At 44.1% G+C, this 26448-nt stretch overlaps 1 protein-coding gene and 1 pseudogene across 1 annotated transcript; one reads left to right on the forward strand and one right to left on the reverse strand.

Moving 5' to 3' along the window:
* Positions 1-777: 777 nt before the first annotated feature.
* Positions 778-24612, reverse strand: LOC120223570 (glutamate decarboxylase 2-like; the record flags this gene model as incomplete). The annotated part of the gene is made up of 8 exons (XM_039221774.1): positions 24537-24612; positions 23782-23841; positions 23441-23590; positions 22284-22517; positions 17493-17583; positions 16818-16930; positions 11474-11589; positions 778-857 (listed from the first exon to the last, which is right to left on the reverse strand). Coding segments are annotated over exons 1-8 (920 nt in total), but the record flags the coding sequence as incomplete, so codon positions are not given.
* Positions 13744-14150, forward strand: LOC120223572 (annotated as a pseudogene).
* Positions 24613-26448: the final 1836 nt, after the last annotated feature.

The raw sequence follows: 26448 nt of genomic DNA on the forward strand, positions 1-26448 counted from the left end.
GCTCTATCTCTCCTAGATCATATACTGTTAGGGAACCAGGATTATGCCTTACGCTTTCTGAAGCCTCATGACATGGTGGGTTAGACATCATAAATGTCTGTCTAATAAATACATATGAAAAAATAAATGGTTGAGTAGCTTTCCTTTTCATTTAGTGAAATTTCTTAATTTTTTAGAGACTAAATTTAAGTTTTTATAGGTTACAGACCTATAGGCTAGTGAAAATTTACATGGATATGCTAGAAATGCCTTTTAAGCTCCCTAACTCTATTTCCGGAGTACCTATGATGTTCGTGTGCCTCTCAAGGCAGGGATTTTCCCTATGAGAGCCCTTTGGTTCCAGCACAAAGTGAATGAGTTGTTGGGGCATCATTTACTTCTTGCTCACTAAACTGTCCTCCTTCTGTAATCAGTCCATCAAGTTCACACAATCGTGGCACCTAGAATGATGACATGTCCATAAATCAGTGCTCAAATGGCTGGTTGTTGCTTAAGTGCCCAGGTGATGAATGTCTTTCTGTACCTTCTTGGTGCAGAATATTTTGATTGATTTAACCAAGGTTCCAATTCAGTCAAGGGCCATGAAAGGCTCCATGGCATTGAGGAACAACATCCCAGGACTCCAAGCAAGAGCCCATGTGGAAAAGAAACAGCAAAAGATAAGCAGGGATGGAGGCAGGTTTGCTGCCTCCAGTCAATGCCTATTTTTGGACTAAAAGATAATACATGTGGAAGTTGCAAATTGCCAACCAACAAAGGTTGCAGATTCACACTCACCTCTCATCACATTTAATCAGGATCACGCTGTCTGTTCCAATCCCCAGAGCTGCAGCCCCCTTTTTGAGAGAAAAGTGACTCTATAAAAAAAAAGGCATGTTTGTAATTAGTTGCATGTAAATTCAAGAGCCATTCCCTTAGTTGGTATTTTTTCCCTCCTTTTATTTTTAATCTCCCTCAAAAACCTGGATTGTTGAGAGAAGATGGCATCCCTCTGCTGAGCTTTTGTTTTCTTAAACTGTGGTGAGAGGCACTAAACATAGAATTTACCACCTTATCCATCTGTAAGTGTACAGTTCAGTGGCCTTGGGTACATTTATGTAGCTGTGCAACCATCATAAACCATCCATCTCCGGAAACTTTTCATCTTGCAAAAGTGAAATTCTGCACCCATTAAACAATAACTCCTCATTCCTCCTTCCCCCAGCCCCTGGCAACCACCACTGTACTTTCTGTCTCTATGAATTTGACTACTTTAGGCACCTCATGTAAGTGGAACCATATAGTATTTGTTCTTTTGTGACTGACCTATTTCACTCAGCATAGTGTCCTCAAGTTTCATCCATGTTGTAGCCTGTGTGTCCTTCCTTTTTAGTGCTAAATCCTATTCATTGTATGTACACACTACATTTTGTCTGTCCATTCACCCATCAATATTTGGGTTGTTTCCACCATTTGACCATCGGGGATAATGGTGCTATGAACATGGTGTACAAATATCTCTTTGAGCCCTGCCCTGCTTTTAATTCTTTTGGATATATACTCAGAAATGGAATTGCTGGGTCATATGGTAATTCTATTTTTGAGGAATTGCCATAATATTTTTCATAGCAGCTGACCCATTTCACATCCCTACCAGCAGTGTACAGTGATTCCAACTTCTCCCTAAACTTGCAAATAGTTGTTATTTTCTGTTTTTTTGATAATAGTTATTCAGATGGTTTGGAGGTGGTATCTCATTATAGGTTTCAATTTGTATTTCCTTAACGATTACTGATGTTGAATATTTTTTGTGTGCTTATGGGCCATTTGTACATTGTCTTTAAAGAAATGTATATACAAGTTCTTTGCTTGTTTCGTGGTGGTGGTTGTTGAATTCACTTGAGGTTTTTTTCTTCTTTTCTTTTCTTTTTTAGAGAAAAGAGAGAGAGAGAGAGTGTGTGTGTGTGCAAGCAGGGGAGGGGCAGAGGGAGAGAGAAAACCAAGCAGGCTCCACACCCAGCACAGAGCCGGATGTAGGGCTTGATATCATGACGTGAGATCATGACCTGAGCCAAAATCAAGAGTCAGACACTCAACTGACTGAGCCACTCAGGCGCTCCCACTTAAGTTTCTAAATGAAGATAATAAGACTCTGGAAATTATAAATGGACCTACTATCCCAACAGACAATAATCCAAACCAATTTTACATATAAGGCATAAAAACAAGCCAACGGACTCCAGGAGTTAAGTATAATATGGCTCCCAGCCTTATATTTCCCTACCAAGAGATTATACATTCAGTCTCTCTCAAATTCATTGAAATTGTGGGCACTGAAGAGAAGACGTTGGCCTTAAATCCAGCATCCTTTATCCTAGACTTTCCAGAGGAGCTAGTTGCTATGTAGGCAACCTCTCAGCCAGAGGCAGGAGCAGGGAAGAGGCATCAGTCACTGGCTTGGGGAGGACAGTGTGCAGAAAAGGCCACACTGACAAGCCACTGCCAGATCTTTGTTTGTGCTTTTGGTTATTGATCCAGGGTAGGATTCTGAATCTCAATGGCTGTAATCACGGGGCAATTTGGAGAGCTGAGAGAGGCCAACCTAAGCCCAGCTGTATGGCAGCTGCCCGGCAGCCTCTTACTATTAACTACAGATCATTAAGCTGTCCAAAAGGAGAGCTGCTTCCTCAATTTACATCTCCAAAGGGCTGCTGACTGGAATTTTAAGTTAGCTTTCCGGAGTGTACTCTCTCTGAATGCCCACTTTTGACTCATCTGAATTCTTATATATGCAGCACAGGAACTGTTAACACACATATTTTTTAGGGGATGTGTTTAATAAGCAAGAAGAAATCACATTGATAACAGCAGCAATAATATTTAACCAATAAATGAGGCCCTGGAGAGAGGAGTTTAAAAGGCACAGGGTACCCAAGGAGTAATGACAAAGGGCCATTAGCCTCATTTTACAATCAGAAAGACAAAGTAGACAGACAATTTTTACCAAGATACCTGGGAACTAGGAGAGAAAGCTTAACTGGGTTTGTAAAGATATGACTCCCCCAACGACACAAAAAAGTGTTCTCTCTTGCATGGTTAGCAGATCCCTGGGGGACCCCAGAAGAAAGAGCTCAGGGGGGAAATGGCACAGAACAGAGGGGCCAGCTGCCCACTAAGCAAGCACAAACCACTCAGATGAGGCCCCTCAGTGAAGGAGCTCCCACGCACTGTTAAAATCAAACACAAATGGCGACCAGGCTTGAAAATTTCCTGAGCAGATAATCGTCAGTCCTACAAGCAGAACTTAATGTAGCTTATTTTGCATGACAAACGAGGCTAATAACTCGGGTCATATCTTGCTTCTGCCTCGGAAAATCATAACTGAAACTTAAATTGTTCCCCCAGATTGATATGAGGTAACCACTAAGCAATTCTCTTTCATTTAAGAAAATTATAATACTGTTACCAATCACTGTGAAGAATCAACAGTTACTGCTGCCACATAGTATGTAAGCTGCTTGTAACAATATACTCTGAGTCTCATGCCTTGTTTTGGTTTGAGTGCTCTGGGTTTGCCAAGTGTCTTTTTGGTGTGTGCACAATAAACTCTCCCTAATTACTACTTCAGTGATTCCTTGGTTTTACTTCTGTTTTTGTTTTTTGGTTTTTTTTCTAATAGTACTAAACTGCCAAATGGCAAATTGGGGCTAAGTAAGAGATCTGGTGCACCTGGTCAATGAGAGGAAGTAGTCTTATCTGTTTTTTAATGAGAAAGAATAGGGCTTCTCAAATGAGGGGCAATTACCTAGGATAATTGATCACTCTAGCAAATGCCACACACTTAAAGACGAAACACATGCCCAAATGGAAGGCTTCAAGTCGGGGAACGAAAAAGGGATATGAGGCATGAAAAAGAAAATTAGGTACTGAACACTGAGCCTGTTTACATTTTCAGGAAAGAGTGCAGGGAAATCACTAGATGTTATCCACAAATAGCGAGGGACTGTGGAAAGCAAGGAGCCTGAGAGAAAAAAAAAAAAGACACTACCTAATGAGGAAGAAACAGGGAAAACAGCTTAAATAGCACTTCTCTGTGCCGGTGAGGACACATGGGGAGTCATTTTTAATCCTTGGCACCATGTTTAATGGAACTACTTGTTGATGAATCCTGGCAGAGCAGCATGCTGGGAGCTGAGGAGCCCAGAACCCAGGTGTCTGGAGAGAGCTCAGAGGATACTTGTTCATGGGCAGAGGGCCACCAGGAGACGTTGGCATGGGTGGCCTGCATATCTGAAGGGCTGTGTGAAGGTGAGAGGAAAGGGACAGATGGTTCTGGGTGGCTTCAGAAGGTAAGGCTGTGAACAAAAATGGAAAGCTACAAGGACTCAGATGTGTCCCCAAATCATCAAGACTCTTGTGATGATCAGTCATTCACCAGCAGAATGGCTGGGGAATGAGTTAATGAGCATCTCCGTATCTCCTCCACCCTGATTGTGGAAAAATAAGAGACTTGATAGAATCTCATGCTTGTTTAGAACGAAATCACATTTCTATTTGGGTAATAGATGTTAAAACCCATCTGATTTTTATTTTTTTACCAAGTGAAAAATTAGAGATTGATGGGAGATTTTCTCTATCCTTTAAAAATATCATAAGTTGTCTAGATACAGGCTACATGATTCAGCTGACATTTAAAATATGTACAAATCAGGGGGCCTGGCTAGCTTAGTCAGTTAAGCATCCAACTCTTGATTTCAGCTCAGGTCATGAACTCATGGTTCATGAGATTGAATCCCACATCGGGCTCTGCACTGGGGGGTGGAGTCTGCTTAAAATTCTCTCTGCCCCATTCCTGCTCATGTGTGCGCATGCACACTCTCTCAAAACAAAACAAAACAAAATAAAATAATAAAATAAGTGCAAATCATCATGGGGTTGTATAATTGTTTAATTGTAATTAAAAAAAGAAGCAGGCTTTGTGGGCTTGAGTAGGATGAGATTATCCAGAGTAAGAATGTGTGAGAGTGAGAGCCCACAGGCTGGGGGAGGGGCATGAGCTCCACCATTCTATCTACTCCATGACTAGAGGGTATGCATCAGCTCCTTCCTTCGGTAATGGAGACAATAAATCTTCCTGTCTTTAGGGATGGTGGGAGAACAAGGCAGTGGGGAAAAGCTCCGAGACAAACCACTTCAGTCTCTTGACATACTGGTTTCTCTTCCTCTATTACAAGTTAGATAAGCTGTTTGGAAACCTGCGTTAACTATTTCAAGCTATTATTGGTCACATCCAAATATTTAATGGAGACTCAGATTCAACTACTTGGTGGACCACAGGCTTCAGGGAAAGCTACTGCTAAGCTCAGGGACACAAAAATTATTAAAACAGCTCTCAGTCCCAGCTACCTCCCCTATCTCATCTCCTGCCTCACCTCCTCTTACTCTTTTTACTGCTGGCACTGGTCTTCTCAGTCTTCTGTGAGCTCACTAAACTTGTTCTTGCCTCTCAGCTTTTGCACTTGCTATTCCATTTCTTGAGCAATCCTTCCCTCAGATGTTTATATGGTTCCCTCCCTCATTCAATGTAGGTCTCTGGTATATATATCACCTCCACAGAGACCTTTTATGACCATCTTGTAAAACAGCCCACTACTGTCTGATTCTCTTGTCAGCATGTGACATTAGAGCAAATGTTGATTACTTTACTGTCTGTCCCCTACTAGAACATAGGTTGCATGAGGGCATGGACTTTGTTGTAGTATAAAGTTAATCCAGATTTATTGAATTTGACAATATGCTCAGAAAACAAGTCCAGAAAAATGTCTACTATTTATTGCCACAAATCTCTGGCCAAAATCCCAACATTGAGGTGTGGCTCTGGGGATGGGGGCCAGACAATGGTGGCCTAAATAGACTGCGACACCTCTAACCTAAAGCGCATTCTAAAAGCAAGTCCAGAGATCTTCCTGGCATCTACCCCAAAAGGCCCAAGATCCTTGGGTCCTTCCCAAGCAGAAAGCGGGCATAGGTCCTGCTTGCCAGATCAGCCATTTGAGGGAAGAAGCAACTCAAAACTTCAAATGAGGAAAGAAAAAGGACAGACTAGGTTGGAAATGTCAGTTCTTAACTCTTCTGACAATCTGTCAAAAGCTCTGTCTTCTAGCTCTAAGGTCTATACATTGTTCTTGGACTTGAACCCCTTTGTGAGTGGAGTGAACGAAGCATGTGTGGAGGAACGCTGAAACAGAGGTGAATCGGGGGGCGTTACATAGCAGGACCCCCAGCAAATAGATTGTGAAGCCCAATCTATGAATGAGCTGAAATTTGCTTCTTTGACCCCTCCACATATTGTGGACACCCCACCCCACTCGTGATTATAGGACCAAAAGTCTTTCCCTTATCCTTCTCCACACTCCTCTCATACACCTACTGGCTTGCCCATTTTATATCCTGAAATTTGATTAAAATGATAGCCCTTTGTGCCTTAGACTGGTAGTCCTTTTCTTTGCTTCTACTCATCAAGTAGCCTTAAAAGAGCATCCTGCTTTTGAAATCATCTGATTTACAAAGAAGCTTGTCCTCTGGGAGACCACTTCATTGATTTCTAATAATAATGATTTGGAGGGTAGGGCATCACTCAACCACATTCTTAGAGACTCCATGTGATTCTGATGTGATATGGATTTGCATACAAAGCATCTGTGGGAAGCTGGTACCTTATTACTAATAGTTCTACAGTTTAAAGTCACGCATCGTGAATGAAGATTTGATGTGTATGAAGATTCAGCTGATGTGAAAAGAGATCCAAGGATGACAGCTGGTGACAAGTGTGAACATCAGCACTCAGCATGAATTCCGTTATAGTGATCACTCATTGTGGTCTCAGGGGCACTGAGAAGCGTGACTGTGCCCTCTAGACTCCTGTCCTTTCCTTCCCCCACAGTATAATATATGCTTCCTGAGAGCAGGCACTGGGTCTGTTCTGTTCACTGTTGCCTCCCCAGTACCTGAGGCAATGCCCGGCACATATTGCACTGAGTGAATGAAGGAAGGTATAAAGAAAACATCCCCCTGCCCCATGGTGCCCTTGTGCCTTGCTGCCCTCTTCTTTTGTCTCCTATTGCAATGGAAATGCCAAGGAGAGTCAACACTTAGGTTTTACGAATCATTTACAGGGCTTTCAGGCTCTTTCTTGAGAGTAGGTTTTGATGGGATTGAGTAGAGGGAGAAAATAACACAGGGGTGATGAGGGCCCTGAAATGAACAGGAAGTAGGGATGCAGAGACTAAAGGTAAATTGGATTTAGCTCACGGTTTCACTTCCTGAAGTTCTGTCAGGCAAAGCTTCTGTCTAATAGGAGCATTACATGGGAGCTGTCTTTTTCCAAGCTGCCTTGGTCACCTTTCTTTCTTTTTTCTTTTTTCTTTTTTTTTTTTTTTTAACATAAAGGACATCTATTCTTTTTGGCTTTTTTTGTTTTTTAAATGTTTTATTTATTTTTGAGAGAGAGAGAGAAGCAGCATGAGCAGGGGAGGGTCAGAGAGAGAGGGAGATACAGAATCCGAATACAGGCTCCAGGTTCTCAGCTGGCTGTCAGCACAGAGCCTGACGTGGGGCTTGAACCCACGAACCATGAGATCATGACCTGAGCTGAAGTCAGATGCTTAACCGACTGAGCCACCCAGGTGCCCCAAGGCCATCTATTTTTGGAATTGAAGCCTCTAATATAGTGTTGTTATGCAAAAACCATCTTTCTAAACACTTATGAGAATCACCTCCCTTCGGAAGTGGGCTGAGGCCATGAGGGACCTCCGCAGAACACTGGTGACTAGTTGTAAAGAGTGGAGTGAGTTGTGCTGATTTGTCTACAAGATCCCAGTACCTGTGATCAGACTATGAAGAATATTTTTTCTGGATGCAATTATGCTGTTCCATTGAAACTCTTTCTGGAAGAGCTTGTTGCACATGAGGAACTAAGGAAAATTTGGAATGAAGCTCACAGTTTGGGTTTTCAAAGGATTCAGAGCTAGAGATATAAATTATTGAGCTAGAGACTTAAATTCCCTCTAAACCTACTTTCAAGAAAGGACCTAAAACTCATCAGATTATTTTTTGCCAAGCTTTTCTATCACTGAAGATTTGGTGATAATATGAGATTTCAGCAAAGGATGAGTATTAAACTAGCCAGTCTTTAAGATCCTTTCTAATTCTGAGATTTTACGATTCCATATTGTAGAGGAAAATAATCTTAGAACTCTGTTTGGAGCTTATGTGCTATCTCTTATTTCAACTCAGTGGATATACTTACTTCTTCTAATGTTCTTCATGGCAATACTATTTGTTTAATGCAGTCATATTCAAAACTTCAAGAAAACAGTTGGATTTGGACAAATAAAAATTTAATAGCTTGCCCTCCTTATCAGTATGGGAAAATTCTAGTCTAGGTTGGTGGCCAGAAAAGAGATGGATGCCTTCGTGGGGTACAAAAGAGAGACAGTGTGGATCATTTAGAAAACAAAAGATGACCCTTCCCTTACTCAGTGTGTGATGTTTCTGGTTGGATGCTGGAAAAGAGTTTCTCAATGTCATTTCCTATATAGCTCTACACATGTCAAGTATTAAACTCAGTGCTCAGACTAGAAGAAAGGACAATAACTTGGCTCAATAGATCAGAAAATTATGTTAGCACTAGAAGAACCAACATGGAAAATAGGATGCTACCATGTGAATTTAGAGCAGCCAGCTAGAGTAGTGTAGAGGTCATCCAACCCAGTAGTTGACAGAGCAGTACTGGAGGCTGGGTGGCTCAGTCAGTTAAACATCTGACTTCAGCTCAGGTCATGATCTCATGGTTCGTGGGCTTGAGCCTCACACCAGGCTCTGTGCTGACAACTCAGAGCCTGGAGCCTGCTTTGGATTCTGTGTCTCCCTCTCTCTCTGCCCCTCCCTCATTCGTGCTCGGTCTCTATCTCTCAAAAAATAAAAGTTCAAACATTTTTTTAAAAAAGAAAGAAAAAGAATTCATCTTGTCAAAAAATAAGCCTACAGTTAGAACCAATTGGTATTTTAGGAAAGGTTTATAATTCAAATGTTCTTTCATAATTATATGCATGGATAGAGGTACATAAGGAAGAGGAAGTACTGAATGGTTGTTGTGTAGCTGAATCACCTTTCTTTTGCATAGAAGTGAAGAAGTAGGCTCTAAGTTTGTAATATCAAGAAATGAAGGCATAGCAAAATTATTCTCAGGCCACATGATCTGGGCTTTCTGGGCAAGGTTAAGTCAGTTTCCGTGAAATTTGAGGCAAGAAATTCATGCAGAAACCAGGGAGCACAGGGCAGCTTGCTAGTCAACCAACCTCATTTCACGTTGTGCAAACAGCATGGAAGCCAAAATAAAAAGATGCCCAATATAAGATCATTTGAGTTTTTTGAGGCTGAGAATAGAGTAACATTTAACTATTTGGGGACATAATAGCAGAGGGAAATAGACATTGGAAAAAATTTTATCATTATTTTCTACCTGTGGATAAGTTGAGAAATGAAAATTATCTCATGGTGGGGTACCAGGCTTAACAGGTTGAATAACACCCTCCCCAAAAAGATGTCTACATTCTAATCCCTAAAACCTAAGAATATGTTACCTTACATGGCAAAAGGAACTTAGTAGATGTGGTTAAGCGAAGGGTCTTGAGAGAGGAGATTGTCCTGGGTTATTTGGGTGGGACCAATGTCATCACAAGGGTCCTTTTAAGGAAAAGAAGGAGAGGGAGTCAGAGTGAGGAAAGGTGATGTGGTGACAGAAGCAGAGGTCAGAGAGAGAGAGAGAGAGTAAGAAAGAGGTAGAGAGAGATTTGAAGATGCTTTACTGGTTTTGAGGTTGGAAGAGGTGTCCATGAACCAAGGAAGTCAGGTGGACTCTAGAAACTGGAAAAGGCAAGGACAAGGATTTTCCCCTATAGTCTCCTGAAGGAACACTGTTATCTGACCTGTTATAGATTTCTGACCCCCAGAACTATAAAATAATAAATTTATGTTGGTTTAATCCATTAAGTTTGTTGTAATTTGTTTTAGCAGCAATAGGAAGTAAAATACCAGGTAATTTCAGGCTGTGGACTTCTCTGCTAAATTTGACCTCTGTAAATGGAGGAAGGGCAAAACAAAACACTAACACGATTAAAAACAAGATGCTGAAGATTATTTGTTAACATAAATCACTAGTTTCCTTTGATTCCATGGCCATTGCTATAGTTGTGAATTGTATTCACTGGTTTCCAGTCTGTACTTGCCTTTTGTTTCCTTGTTATGAACACACACACACACACACACACACACACACACACACACACACCCCACTTAAAGAAGAAAAAGAAAAGTTCCACAGGAGATGTGCCTTGACTCCCACTATGACTCCCTGTGTCTCCCCACTGATATCTCTTTACAGGAGCCCCTAGCTTCCCTATAGAACCTTCTCTCATCCCCATCTTTTTATTTCCCCCACTATGAGAGGGCTTCTTGATCTTCTTTGAAGCAATTGTTTCCCAAACTTAAGACTACTTTGAGGAAGAGGTTGTATAAGAAAAATCTTAGGAATTATACGGCAGGTTATGCTTACTATTGCCTGTCAAGAACAGCCTCTGGTTTGCTGCTGGGCCCATGTGGTGGGAGAATTTGGGGCCAAATGTTGCTCAAACAGCTGCAACGTGGCTTTGAGCTTGTGTGTGGTTCCATCCCTGCACCGGAGAGAAAGTTGGAGGCCTAGCAGACTGAAGCATTTAGCTTAACATAACAGGGTAGGCCACTTTTTTCAATGTGTCTGTGACAGTAGGGAGAATGGCACTAACTCTTTGAACACCATGGAAAGAATATGGAGTACCATGCTGTGGCATTCAGGTAAAAGACCCAGCTCTCTGCATCCCACAACATATAGGTTGACAACAACATAGCAGAACACAGGAGCCTGTGATTGGCTGAGACAGAACTGACCTGGAGATGAGATATGGCAGATATGACTACTCGGCCATTTTCTACAGTGATAAATATCTCTGATTAAGCCTGCCAAAGATTAGCATTAAATGGTTCAAGGCACCGTTAGGGTAGACTATATGATGAGAATTTTCATACAGAAAGATTGTATCAAGAGGACACACTGGAGTTATGTAGGTCCTGCATCAATTGTCCAAATGAGTTCATAGTCACTCTGACCTCTCCTCTCCCTCTTCCCCCAACATACAACATTATTACAAAAAAATGAAGTATAGGAACTAGAAGCAAAAACATTCTGCTTTCTCTAGGAGGGTTTTCCTAAATTTCAAAGAGAAAGGGGTTCCCCCCGCCTGCATCGTACCAGTCAGCTGTCCTCTCCCCTCATTCTCTTCCAAGAACTATCTTCTAGGAAGAGAACTTCTGGAGATAAAGCATTTCCAAATAGGGCTCCATCAACTTGGGCTTTACAGACTATAACCTTAAACTTGAAAAGAATAGAAACACATACATGCTCAGATGTGAAGGCAATGAGCCTGGGAACAGCAGCCATTCCTTTCTCCTTGACTTCTGGGAACATCTTAAAGCGTGCGATCAGCATGGCATACATGTTAGATATAGCGCCACCTAAAGTAACAGCAACACACAGTTACCTTTTCTAGTTATTAACATCATTTCATGTGCAAGAAACATTCCTTATTTCCATTGACCTAGAATCCTCCTGGGATACAGGAGAAGGCCATATTATTGGTTATCCTTTACACTGAATCCTCAAACTCAGACTGAATCCTCAGGCTAAGAGGGTCCAGAGAAAGGAGCACTGGGCCCAAACCCAGGATAGATGCCACCCCCACACCCCAAATCTGTCATCTAAAGAGAACTGCAATTGATTCTGCTCTTGCGGGGGGTCCTTGGAAGAAGTTCTTAAGAACTGAGAAATTGTTGCCTTCCTTCCCACCTGGTGAGTGTGGTCATTCTTCATTAGGATTTTTGTGAAAATCTTACTTATATCCTGATGGGGAACACATTTCTTTTCATTTCAACCCATGCAATGCCTTGCACTTGCACCAAGACAAACTCAGTTGCAGTTAACAATGTGGACTGTTAGTCAACAATCCTTATAGAGTGAGGATAAATACCCAAGCCCATCATACTCTTCTGTTAATCTCCCCAGAGCAGTTCTTCCTTCCCAAAGATATCATAGAAATATAATTCTAAGAGCTAACACAATCTCATTTTATAACAATGGTAAAACACACACCGAAGGGAATTTTAAGCCTATATTGCATTGCTTTTCTCGTGTCAACCTAAGATCGTCAAGGACTTCATATTATAATTTTTGCATCTTATAAGGAAGGTCTCCTTTCACAAGCAAAGTGAGCTTTTCCACAAGATTGTTGGACAGTTTAGGGTTTCTGCTATACAAGAAGGCAGACTGTTGTGCATGCAAATGGATATGCTGGCATGGAAGCTCTAATGCCACATGGCACTTTGAAGGCACTATCTCCTTTCCCCATAGGAGACACACTGGGCTAAGCCATGATGTGAGTGCCCTGAGTTCCCTTCCCTTTGGGTGGCTGGGGAGCAGAGGGCTCTTTGTATGGAAATGAATGGCCCATGTAGGGCCATGATTTTTGCCTCAGGAACCCTGGGCTCTGATGCAAGCAGGCAGGCTGGCACAGTGAGCTCAGTACCCAGATCCTGGCCCTGTACTCAGTCAGAATAAGGGATATTTCTACCTCTTCTGAACCCCAGAGACATGGAGCAAGCAGAATCCAGGTCAGGACTTCTTCTGACTTAGACCCCTTGTCTAAAAGGCTGAGTGTGGGGTGCCTAGGTGGCTCAGTTGGCTAAGGGTCCGACTTCAGCTCAGGTCATGATCTCCTGGTTTGTGGTTTCGAGCCCCACGTTGGGCTCTGTGCTGACAGCTAGCTCAGAGCTTGGAGCCTGTTTCAGATTCTGTGTCTCCCTCTCTCTCTGACCCTCCCTGCTCATGCTTTCTCTCTCTGTCTCATAAATAAATTAAAAAATAAATAAATAAAAGACTGAGTTGTAGGATGCTGCTGGGCAAGGGATCAGCTTTTAAAGGAACTTCCATTCTAGCGTGTGGTTTCTCAGTCTTGGTACTTGATGGTATTTTATCTGGATAACTGCTTGTGGTAGGGGCTGTCCTGTGCCCTGGTGGTGTTCAGTAGCACCATGGCTGCTACCTACCTGATGCCTGTAGTGCTACATACCCCACCATCAAATCGTGACAATCAAAAACTTCTCAGGGCACCTAGGTGGCTCCATTGGTTAAACACCTGACTCTTGATTTCAGCTCAGGTCATGATCTCATGGTCATGAGACTGAGCCCTGTTTCGGGCTCTGCACTGAGTGTGGAATCTGCTTGAGATTCTCTCTCCCTCCCTCTGTCCTTCCCTGCTGACATGCATGCACTCTCTCTTTCAAAATAAATAAATAAATAAATAAATAAATAAACAAACAAACTTAAAAAAAAACCTTCTCCATTCATTGCCAAGTGTTGCCTGGGGGGTACAATAGCCCCCATTTGAGAAGCACTGCCCTAGTTCTTGTCAGAGAGGCTGGAGGGAAAGGAGGCCAGAAGGAGAAGGAGAAGATGAACAAAAAGAAAGTGTGTCACACAGCACAGTTACTCAAGAAGCTTCCAGCTCTGCTTCCCCACTCTTCATTTTGCCACTCAGTTATTCTCTAAAGATCCAGTGGTCCTTCTCTTCATCTTCTGCCTGTGGAGGTAGCAGTCATCTCTTACTTGGCCTCATGGATGCTGTCAGACCCCTGGTGAAGTCCAAGATCATTAAAAAGAGGACCAAGAAGTTTATCAGGCACCAATCAGACCAGTGTGTCAAAATTAAGTGCAACTGGCAGAACCCTAGAGGCATTGACAACAGATGTACAGAAGATTCAAGGACCAGATTTTGATGCCCAACATTGGTTATGGGAGCAGCAAGAAAACAAAGCACATGCTGGCCAGTGGCTTCCAGAAGTTCCTAGTCCACAGCATCAAGGAACTTGAACTGTGGCTGATGTGCAACAAATCCTACTCTGCAGAGATGGCTCACAATGCCTCCACCAAGAACTACAGAGCTGCTGCGGAAAGAGCAGCCCGGCTGGCCATCAGAGTCACCAACCCTGATGCCAGGCTGCACAGCGAAGGAAATGAATAGACTGCTGATGTGCACATCATATTAGTGTTAATAAAACCATAAAACTAGAAGGGGGAAAAAAAGATCCAGTAGCCCTGAGAGAAATGAAGAGGATTGTGGGCCTCTAGTCAGAGCAGATTGTTTTGTGCACCCCAGCCAGGAGGACAGATGTGTCTTCCAGAGAAAGGATGCAAATATAAGCTCTGAAACATCAGGAAAATCCAGTTAGACAGGAAAAGGTTTGTGACTAAGCCAAGATTTCCCTGTCTTCTCCTTCAGTCTTTCATGACTTGCTGAGCAGTGAGGAATACTCCAGGTCTCTATGGCTCCCAGACATAGGTGACATCACATTAACAGATTTCTTCTGGATGTCCCAAAGATCGTTCCATGAAGCACAAATCCTCTGGATGTTATAGATGGAGGTGTAAGGTAAACTGGGCTGAATTATATATTCAAGTCACAGATCTAACTCTTTGTGTTTACTCCTGGGCAACAGGACACTCAGATCTCAGGCACATGCACATAAGATGTGTGATTTCCCCAGTCCCCACCCCTTAAATCGTAAGACCCTTTACCCCAGTAATGAGCCTAGATGCTACCGAGAAAGGCACCCAGTAGCAAGCAAGGATGCTTTAATCCCTCTCTCCTCTGCAATGTCTTGTAGAAAGCAGAGCAGAAACAGTTTGCCAATGGCCTTTTCTTCTGTCCCCTCTGCACTTTGCAATGTCTTCATTATATTTAGCATATGGCATCTTCTGTAGCTTCCATGTTGGCATGAGAGCATATGGACCTTTAGTATCCAAGGAAGGAGCCTCATGATCAAGGTTAAGTCTTTTTTACCTGATCATTTGGTCAGGTAGGAAGACTGACCAAATGATCAGGTATTCGTGATGGGGGTGTCTATACCCCGCTTAGCAAAACTTCCAAAGAGGATTCTTTCTCTGGGTGTATATTTCTGGGGCAGCTGGGTTCCAAGACCAGATGAATTAGGCCTGGCCCAAGCCCCCTTAGCCAAATTTTCAGGGTCAACAGGAGCAACTGTTCTCTTCCCACTACTAGGGACCATTAAAAGAGAGCCTGGGATGCTTGGTCACACATCAGCCTCATAAGAGGAAGAAGAACAGAGGTAGAAACAATGTTGATCTCTGAACATTACCTAATTCCTCATGAAAAGTACCTTAAGAGTATCGGTTCCAGACATCGATGACAAAATTCCCTCAATAGGGAATGGTTTTCCAAACGAAAACTAAGTTCTCTACAAAATAAAGGCTAGCTTAAAATTCATCACAACTGGTGTTCAATGAAAAAAAAAAAAAACAGGCTAATTTTCCCTTCCATTTAACTAACATGCTTTCCGTCTGCACCTGAAAAATTATGCTGCATCATTAAAAGCATAAAATATAATAGCAGATCTGAGCTTGTGGGTAAAGCTGCTTAATTTAAGCCCTATCTTTGAGGCCACTGTTGCTTATTTATAATTTCTTCCTTCAACCAGTCTTTATTTTCTCTCTCCCTCATCATCCACTTGTCTTGGCAGGTTTGCTGCGGGGACACCTAGATGTGGCTTTTGCTGGGCCTCACACAATGGCAGGTGTGGCTTCAACCTCCCCAGCGGGGCCACTCTCAGTGTACTGAGTACCTGCCCCCTTCCGATAGCCCTCTCCTGCCACTGATTAGGTCACAGTCTGCACACCAGGTTTATTTTCCATGGGTCAGTGACTCTCTCTCTCCATTGCCTTTCTAACTTCTATTTCTTCTCTGCATCAACCCGAGGTCACACCCAGACCTGGAAACAAGGGCAAGGCGTTTTCTGTCAGGTTGATTTTCTTGGCTGGAAGAAGTGTAAATAATGGAGCTTAGAATCCAATGGCTAGTGATACAAGTAGGATGGAAAAGACTAAATGGCATGATAAAGAAGGAAAAAGAAACCTCTTGAAGAAATCACCACCCTCTATTTTAGCTTAAGAAATGGTTTCCCGGGGCGCCTGCATGATTCAGTCAGTTAAGTGGACAACTTCAGCTCAGGTCATGATCTCGCAGTTCACGAGTTCAAGCCCCGTGTCAGGCTCTGTGCTGACAGCTCAGAGCCTGCAGCCGGCTTCAGATTCTGTGTCTTCCTCTTTCTCTGCCCCTCCACCACTCTGTCTCTCTCTCTCAAAAATAAATAAATAAATAAACATTAAAAAAATGGTTTCTCATGCCACTCTCTACTCTCCTTAAAACTAGTATAAATCAGCTTCTCTGGTTGTTATTTAAAGGGACAGGGTTCATAGGCTCTATTACATAGATCTGCCTTGTAATGCATCTTGAAACAGAGAATGCTTTTTAAATGAGGCTACCCTTTAACTAATTGTGGGATGTTTCAGAGGGTGAATTCTCTTAATAGGAATCTTTATTCCTTTGTTCCACATGATCCATATACCTTCTGTGTAGGATCACAGGAGGGGTACTGAGTAAATAGCATCCCTGTTCATCTTCTTTCTGAACACAAATAACTATTGTTTAAGTATGAGGTAGCTGCTTGGAAGCATGGTCAATGGTCATGTGTAATCTCACCCATTCTTTTGATCAGCATAACTTATTTAACCTAAGCAGAAATACAGACTATGTATTTAATTCTCCCTATGTTCATAATGAGGCATTGCATATCAGGACAGAAAAACAAAGAAAGGTTGAAATATCACATACCAGGAGAAAATATCCCATCACCAGAGCCCCCAGGCCAGCCAATGATTTCTCTCATTTTTTTTAGCGTGACATATTCCAAGAGCACAAATACTGGAGCAATTTCATAGGTGAACCTGAAGTGTAGTAATGGTCACATGTTATGTATGTAACTCAAAGAAATAATTCATCATTACAACATGTATAGAACTACTGTATTTCCTTCTTCAAGCCATACATTCACAAATGTTTTGATTATAGCTTTAAGCAGAGAGAAAATCAGGTCTTCTAAAAGGCTGCTCATTTTCCTATATTCCTAAAGTTAGGAGCTTCAATTATTGGCTTAATGCCCAAGGGTCACTTATCAGATTGAATAAATAAAAACAAACACTGCAGAGTAATTCTATTAAAAAAAAACAGCACCTGGTCCCATTTCTCTTTCATATTATGCATTAATTATAAATCTCAAATGCCAAAAAAGTGCCTTTTGTGTTTGACAAACGTTGTATAGCTTTGATTGTGTGACAGATGTATCAGGACTGTTTTCAGTTAGAGTGAACACCCATATACTTCTGAAGTTTATATCCCTATTTTAGGAGCTAATCAACAAAAAGAGATTTTCACATGAGAGGTAGAATAAAGACTATGAAATCTCACTAATAATTATCCTGGATTAAACAAAACACAAGAACTACTTACATATTAGTGTTTGCTGTTGATGTCAGCCAGTCTGCTGCTAATCCAACCATATCCAGTCCCGTGGAAAGTTGATTGAAATATCTGGGATGCCCTGAAGAAAACGGAACACCAGAATCAGAACTGCACCAAGTGAAAATAAATGCCTCTCAAACACATGATTTCTCTAGCTGAAGAACCTTGAAAGATCCTTCAGTAATAGGAAATCTATATTCAGAAACCCAACATGTGTGTGTACGCGCGCACGCTCACACACACACACACACACACATCCCAAAGAAGCATTTCATGTAACAAGAGAGACTATTTTGGGTTATGGTGTTTCTTAAAACACACTCTAAAAATCTTCCTCAAAACATTATCCTATAAAAAAATAACAAATATGGTTTGCAATGTGGATGCTAGTTTACATCCTAGCATCCCTTCAATATATTTGCAAATTAAAATGCTAGTACAATCCAAAGCCATTCGTGTTTACACTCGTGCTGCTGAAAATCCTTTTTTTTTTCTTGTTGAAGTGGTTCTGGAAATCAGTCATACCATGACATCCACCAGGCATGCCAACATTCATAATAATATCAGTGACAAATGGCTAATGATTACAAAAGACAAGGCAAAAATGAGAAAACAGGACACTCTGTTGTGTGATTTGCCCTGGATTCAAAAGGTAATCGTTGTCTAAAGGTGGCGTGGACAAATCTAATTCTTGTCAATTCTTTTCTGTCCAAATATTTGATTATAAGCAACAGAACCCCTTCATGATTGTGATTTAAAATAAAGCCGAATACAGTCAGCATCACTGTCTTGTCACCAAGGTGTGTAAAGATATAGTCAATGGACTGATGAGTCCATTAGCAAGGCTTATCTAATTAGCTTCTAGATTTCTCTAAAACTATCTAAAGGAGTTGACATCCAAATACTCCTGAGGCTATTATTTAAAATGTGATGGTAAATATCTCATTAGAATTCCATTCCTTGTCTTGCCCCATAAAAGCCTATCTCTAAATCTGTGATTTGCTTGGCAGCCCAAATTTTGGAAGATTATCAATTATGGAAATAGCATCTGATAAAAAGGCATCCGCCACTTATGGGACATCTGTCTGAAGCCTGGGGATGACAGTCTCTCACGCCAGTATGGGCAAAACAAGATAAAGGAAGGCAATGGGGAAAGCAGGGACAAAAGTCAACACAGAGCTTATCTCTAGTACTGGAGTGCTGCTCCCTTATCAGCCTCAGGCATGTGGCGAGACAATTAGACACTGAGAAAAGATAGGGGCCGGGAAAGGGCACATTTGGCTCTCACTCATTCTCCAGCATTGTTTTGCCTCCCTGTGGCCGTTCAGAGTGCCCTTCTACCTTTTCGCTCTCTACCAGGCCCTCTGAAGCTGACCCCGTCAGTTTATGCATCCACAGAAAGTGAGAAAGCCCCTTTGCGCTGCCCGGGTGCTGTCTGGAACAGCCTCCCCTGTCTCTGCCTCATTGACTTCCCATTTCATTAGAGCTCACAGCTGAAGTCACAGCCACTTCTCCCCTCCCGATGCCCCTTCATTTCTCTTTCCCTGAGCCATTTCTTTAAAAGCGAGGAAAATAATAACAATTAGCAAATCAATCCGTTAATCTACTCTCCCAATTCATATGCATTTTCTGGATGAATCTGGTGTCTATTATTACACACTATTAACTCTCTGGAAACTTTGGCATGAAAAATCTCTGCATAAAATGGAGAGAAGGTGTGTGTGGGTTCCCAGGATATCAAATGGTCAATCCACCCTGATGGCTGCCTTTGGAAAACTGTGAAAACAAGTTTAATGTTTCAAATGCTTGGCTCTCTTCTCCTATGTATTTTTGACCTTGGTCTCCCATTTCACCTGAATCTCTCCTCCTCAAAATTTTCATTCATTGACAGTGATGTGAAAATATGGAAGGAGGTAGTTTGCCAGGTTAAAACAACATGTTCTCCTGATTTCTGCAGAAGCATACTGCAGAAATTATTCTATCTGTTTTCTTCCCATAACCCCTGAAGGCAGCCAGGGAATCCAGGCAGTACTTTTAGAAAGAAAGGGTGTGAAAGTCCTGCCTTGGTGCCAGCTGTCTCAGCCATCCTGGGCATCCGCCGCCGCCACCACCCCCACCGGGCAGGGAATTGTTGGGGGAATCGGTGGCCACGCGTAGCCTCGCCCAGGGAGGCAGCGAGGGGGAAGCTGAGGTTAGAGCTGCTGGCACCTCTGGAACACTCCCGACAGATTAGCAAATGAGCCAGGAAGGATGAGCAGGCTATGCGAACCACCAGCCCCAGGCGGCTCTAACCCTCTCATCCACAGTCAGATGGGAAGTGCCCTAAAGTCGGTCCAAACTGCTTACCCTGTACTGCAGGGCACCCCCAAGGACGGCCTCATTTATTGATGCTTCAATTTCTTTGTCGGATGGTTGCGTAGAAAGACTCAAGACAACATTAACTCTTACCCTCCTCAATCACCACCACCACCACCACCACAAGTCCAATGACCACCCCCCCCCGCAAATGTTAATTATTCTAGAATTCTATCACTCTCTGCAGTTTTCAGTTTTCTGATCCAACAGGTCCTACTTCCTATACATGAAGACTTCATTTGAAAGTATTTTCCGCACTGACCTTCACACCTCTTTGTGTTTGGGGTTGGAGTAGAAATTAGATTAAGGACTCTCAGTAGAGAGCAGGTGATAACATATTTATAAAGGCACCTCATGAGGTACACTAAAATGCCTAATGGTCACAGGGATGGTGACTATTTTACAGACCCTAAATTCTACTAACTGTTAAATCCAAGTTATAGCATAAAAATCTGTAAATTTGCCAGTCTAAAAGAGGAGGTTACTGGTGTTAATTCTCTGAAATGCTTTTGGGGAGTGAAATGGGAAGACCAGAAGACTACATATGCTATGAATAATTATTGATTATTGATGCTTAGAAATCCGATTTCATCATATTTCCTCTGAACTTTAAATAAAATGCATTAGAACTCCACTTGACCAACAGTTTCACAAGTATTAAGGCAAAATCTAAGTATTGAATTGATCTATCTTCTTCTGACACTAAATGAAACATTGACTGAATGAGGACTTTCACTGATTTGCAGTTCCCATTATCGAAACTCTTTAAATTGCTTTTCAGACACCACCAGCTTTCAAGGATGAAAATGTAAAACATACTTATAGGTTCGTTTTGGTTTGGTAGCAACAAAAATAAAAGGGAGCGAACTACTATTAACATATTTAAATACTAGATTAGGGGAATGGGTCAAACAAAAATGAATATGAAAGCACTGTTCATATTTGCACCTGCAGATACATCAAAACTGGGAAGAGGAACACTTTTAATGCCTGTGTGTGTGTGTGTGTGTGTGTGTATGTGTGTGTGTATACACACACATACATACATCCTATGGATTCTCTGTGAACATAATTGAGAATGCTAGCTAATAAGCCTTCAAAATTCACACTCCACATACTGAGTGTGATAGAAATCACCAAGTTAAATTCCTTTCCCTAGTATCTGGTTCCAAGTCTATAGTCTCACAAAAGTGGATACTAATAATACAGTAAATCGAGTTCCCAAAGCTTCTTCTAGGCATACTTTCCCTCTCTGTTGACATACCAAATGCAAAAACAAAAACAGTAGCTAAAAGCCACACAGCAAACATTCTTAAAATGTTTGTTGTTGATTAGAGTAGCATTGATAATTCATTAACCGAAAAATTCGCAACATAAAAAGATCAATTCCTATGGTAATTAACATTCACGTGACATTTTTATTTGCTAGCAGATTTTTTTAAGGCTACAAAGCAATTTAGATCCACAAGGTACACTTTCCCTCCTGAAAGTCATTCATACTTATGTATATTGCTGTAATGAAGTGTAGTGCCATCAGGCATCAGCATGATTAGAGACAATGCAGGAAGAGAAGGGCTAATCATGACTGGGAGAGATGAATGGCTAACTTTGTGTAGATAAAATGGAAGCTTAGAATGTGCCCAAATAAATGTTACACCTGGAGCTATAAAATGGATAGAGTATGAAGAATACTGTGAAAAAGCAAGAACACAAAATACGTTTTGAAATAAGGGTATCTGAGTATCTGATTCCCCTCCCCCACCCATTTCCTTTTTTTTTACATACGGAATGGCTGAGAAGCACACGCGTCCTTATATAACATGGCTGAATTGTCGTCATGCTAGTTTGTTTTGTGTTTTCTTTTGTGTACATTTCTTTAAAAACAGAGATAACCTAGGGCTCAAATCTGAAGTCCTGGACATTCGAGACAATGCCACAATATTATCCCTCTGTTTCAGTGATTACCTAGGATGGTTTGTCCAACGCCTGACCATTCCTACGACATGGAAATGACTAGCACTCCACTCGTATTTGGGCTTTTGTTTGGATCATGCCTTTAGAGCTTTAATTTCTGTATTCCCTTCCTTTCTCCATTTTGGGTCACTTCTACTGGCCTCTGATGACAAACGGTTGCTTCTACATCAGTGGTTAATCTGGGTGGCCAAATGCGTGCAATATAAACTCTGATGATTTATACTCAATACGTTTATAATATTTCTGACATTATCGACTTCAGAAGCATTAACATTCATTGTAAAGGGTGCCTTTCTTTTACATCATTCTCATAATGACTATTTTTTTATTGATGAAAATAACTGCAAATTTGAAAATACCAGTAACACCATCAAACAGAAAACATTTTTATATAAAAAATAAAAATTGTAAAAGGAAGAAAGAGCTTTATTATTTTTGATTGGACAATACCTGTTTTAATTGCATATTTTAGAGTTGTTTGGCAATGCATCAAAATTTCCTCCAGACTTTGTGGTTGGTCTCCCAGTTCCCAGTTATACTCTTGAAGGAGCTCATTAGGGTAATGGAAATCAATCACTTTGGTTGATCTGTCGAAACTTTTCACCACATATTGAAGCAAAATGCCCATAACATCTTGCAGAAACGCCAGAGTGGGCCTTTCTCCATCACATGCCGGCAGCAGGTCTAAAGAATGGAATCAAAATGTCACATTGTAGTTTTACTGTGAAAATATCCAGGCAAGGTCTTGATTCAGCAGTTTCTCTTTGGACTGAGAGATTCTGTGTGTGTGTATTTTTTTTTTTTTTTAATCTTCTGGACACGCAGAGCATTTTCTCTAAAGGGGAGGTGTTTTTCAATGATAAAGAAATAAGAGAAATTGCGATTTCTCCTGCACCCCAAGTTAATTCTTGCATTTCAGTCCATAACGTACTTGCTTTCTTTTTAAAAAGGAGTGTGCCTCCATTCATCAATTGCTGAGGGGTTTGTCCTAAATGTTATAGCTGAGTAAATAATCTTAAGTGATTATGGAAATACGTCACATCAGAAATGTTTGAGGAATGCCTTTGGGCAACTCAGACAAAGTGGAGCATGCAATGTTAGGATCTCTAACCCATTACGTTGGCTCCCTATTTTCTCTGTGTATATGTGTATGCGCGTGTGTGTGCGCGCGCACACACACATGATTAGGTGACTGTATGTGTAAACGCAGGGGAGTAAAACCGTGCCCAGGTCTCACGTGAATAGAATAGTTCCCTGGTGAAACTGCAGCTACGAATTACTCTTGCGGTCTAAAGACCTAGAAAGTCTCAGCAATTCCGAACAGGAAACCGAGTCCCACCCGTTTCAGCCGCACCAAGAAGCTGACCTCGCGGTCCAGCGCTCCAGGGGGCCTCCGCCCACCGCAGACCCGAGAGCGGCACCGGGGCGTGAGCTCGTGGGACAGGCCCACTGCATCTCGCTTTCAGCTGAAGATTCTCGCGAGGTCCGTCCCTTCCCTGCCTCTCCACGCGTCGGGTCAGGCCCCAGGCACCGAGTCCCTTCTGGCCGCGGTGGGTGGGACCGAGCCAGGGGCCGTGGCTCCCAGGGGCCCCGGGAGGCGTCTTTACCTGTTGCGTGTAGAAAAGCATAGTTGACATCCGCTTTGGGGCAGCTGCAAGGCTTCTGGTTACAGGCGCAGGTGGCCTTCCGGGAGGTGGCCCGTGGCGGCTCGTTCCCGCCACTCTCCGCTGGCTTCTCCGAATCTCCGTACAGCAGGGCTAGGCAAGGACAGGGAGCGGTCGGTCAGCCGCCCGTCTGGCCCGGCTCCCTCGCCCCTACCCACTCCCGGCCAGGAAACCTCGACTCCGCTGTTGGGGAAGCGGAGGGTAGAAGGTGACATTGCCCCCCGTGGGACCCAGAGGCGACTGACTGGCCTTGTCCGATTCCCTCCCTCGGCACCTGCACTCACCGCACAGCTTGTTTCCGATTCCGCCCGTGAACTTCTGGGCCACCTGACACCAGGCTCTGGCTGCAAGGAAAGAAAGAGAAGAGCAGACGGACGTGTGAAATTTCGTTTTATGAGGACAATGGCAATAAACCCAGGGTTCGGAAAGGGGCTGCCTGCCTGGGGCTCCTCACAGAGGGCAGGCGCAGGAGGGATGCGGGGGCCTGGCAGCCCGGCCCGGCCCCGACCTTAGGCTCGCTGATTTGCTTCCAAGAGAAGCCCATACTTCAGCCCTTTGCACTTGCCTTCCAGATGCCAATAGGTTCGGGCAATCCCCCCTTCCGGCCTTGCTCCAGCGAGGTATTCCTAGATACCGAAGCTGTCCATTTCCTCGTAGGCTCTCCATCCAGACCAAGAATTTTCTATTTTCCATTTATTTTTCCTTTTCCCAGAGCCACTCTATCCCTCTACAGGGTCCAGACAGCAAGATGGTGGCAGTGCCCCAGGCCCACGGAATTCGGTGTCGAGGAGACGGCTCTGTTGGGGGGGGGGGGGGGCTCTCCCAGACTTCTTTGAAAAGGGCCTGTGATTCTTTGGGTGTCATTCCAAGGGATAAGGGGCCGTGGGGTTTTGGTCTCTTGGGCCACCGGGGACCTACACCGAGAGCGGGGGAAGTGTCCCAAGTTTCCTGTTGTAGGTGGAAAACCTTCGTCTTCCCTAGCCCCGCAAACCCCAGTCCACCCGCAAAGCTCGCCTGCTGCAGGCCCCGGCTCCCCTACCTGTGCCGGGGTTCTCGGGATCCCCGGAGCCATCTTCAGACCCGAAGGACCAAAAGCCGGAGCCTGGAGTTGCCATCAGCGCGTGAGACTGGAGCAAGTCGCCTCCGAGTGCGAACTGTCCGCGAGCTGCCCGGGGCTCGGCCCTGCGCGCGCGCGCGTGCGTGCGTGTGTGAGTGTGGCGGGAGGAGGGCACCGCGCGGGGACCCGCGCAGCCGTGCGGCAGAGAGTGGGTGTCACACTGGGACAGGAAACGTGCGTGTGTGCGCGTGTGTGCGTGTGTGTATTGGGATCAGGGTTTAGAGACGTGGCAACTCTCCGAAAGCCGAGGTTCAATAGGGAAGGAGACCAAAGGGTTCGCGCGGCCAGGGTATGGGAAAGCGCCGAGCACCCAACTGCTCTTGAAGGGGAAGGAGTCCAATCCCGATGGATGAGGGGGCGGCGGAGAGAAAATATGGGAGAGGGAGGATGCGAGGCACACAGCGCGCCAGGGCTCGACTCAGAGCGTGTGGGTGGGAGGCGTGCGGGCGACCCCCGCGGAGCGCCAGGCGGGGGCGGGCGGGCGGCCCCCGCGGGCCCGGGCGCGCTGTCCAGAGTGCTAGCGAGGCTCGCGGCGCGCCGGCTTCAGCGAGGCGGAGAGGGGGGCCCGGAGGAGTCTCAAAGAACCACCGACTGGCGTATTGTTTGAGGTCTGGCTCCTGCTGCCGGGAAGGAGGCGCGATTTCCGCGCCGCCTTCCTGCAAGACGGCGCTGAGGTCGCTGTGACCTCGAGAGCCCCGCGGCGGGGCTGGAATCACGAGCGGTTCGTGAGCTTGGGGAGAGGACGGCGGGGGAAAGGCGCCTACGCACTGAAGGGCTCATTTCAGCTCCTTAGGCGAGGCTGACGCCTTCCTACAGAGCCGCGCGGTGCTCCGGGGCGCATCGTTGCCGTGCTTTGGGGAGCACAGCCGCCGGGTTCACCGTCCAGGACCTGATTGACTGATGGGAGAAAGACGCTGATTGAGGCAATTAAAATCCATGCAGGAGCCTATCACCGAGGACCTCGGGCTGGGGAAAAAAATAATCAACGGAATGGAAACTTCTTGGAGGGGGGCGAGGGAGAGAAACTAGAGTCGGCAGGATTGACGGCTGATGGGGGATGGGATCGGGCCGTTTGGTGACCTTGGCCCGCGGAGGCGAGGAAGGGTTCGCTGCTTTCGTGTGACCAGAATCGATGTGTGCGTGGGAGACCTGCACAGAGTTTCCAACTGTGCAATCTGAGCTTTCCAAATCCGAGGCAGAAAGAAGGCATCACCTGCTGGGCTCTCGAGTCAGCGGGTCTCAAATTAATGATCTGCCCACCCACCCTTCGAAAATCTAAATGATAGCGGGGAACGCTGGGGGCGGGAGGGGAGGGGGGAAGGAGAGGCGAGATTCACTATTTCTGAGGCCTGGTGGGAAGGGGTTTCCTCTTCCCAGAGAAAGTCAGAGTCTCTCCTCTCTTACAATATTTCTTCGCTAAAAGCTGGTAAACAAAGGGAAGGCGCCTCAGATTTTGCGCCGCATTGGTCCTCATTGCTTTCCCTTGATAGCGGAGATCAGCGTCAAGTACACCTTGCTACTCCCGGGCTCTCAGAGAGAGCGAGGAAGACCCTGGTGGGGAAAAGCTGCGTCCTGCCTTCTGCTCCCTGCATTCCCTTGGACCAGCGTTTTTTCATTTCCACTCTGTTCACAAAGCCCTCATTTCTCTTACTTCCTGAATCAAGTTATTAAAGCTGATGCCAAAGCAGAGGCTCCCTTTTCTCAGTCGTGGCTACCTCCCCTCGACTCTCACTCCAAGGCGTCGTGGGGCCCAAGGTGGCCGCATACAAGCCCAAATCCTGTGTCCCAGGCACGCGGGGGCCTGGTAAATTCTTTCCACGAAGCTTTGTCTTCT

This window comes from Hyaena hyaena, unplaced genomic scaffold, assembly GCF_003009895.1.
Source record: "Hyaena hyaena isolate Hyena2069 unplaced genomic scaffold, ASM300989v1 scaffold_1011, whole genome shotgun sequence".
NCBI lineage: Eukaryota > Metazoa > Chordata > Mammalia > Carnivora > Hyaenidae > Hyaena > Hyaena hyaena.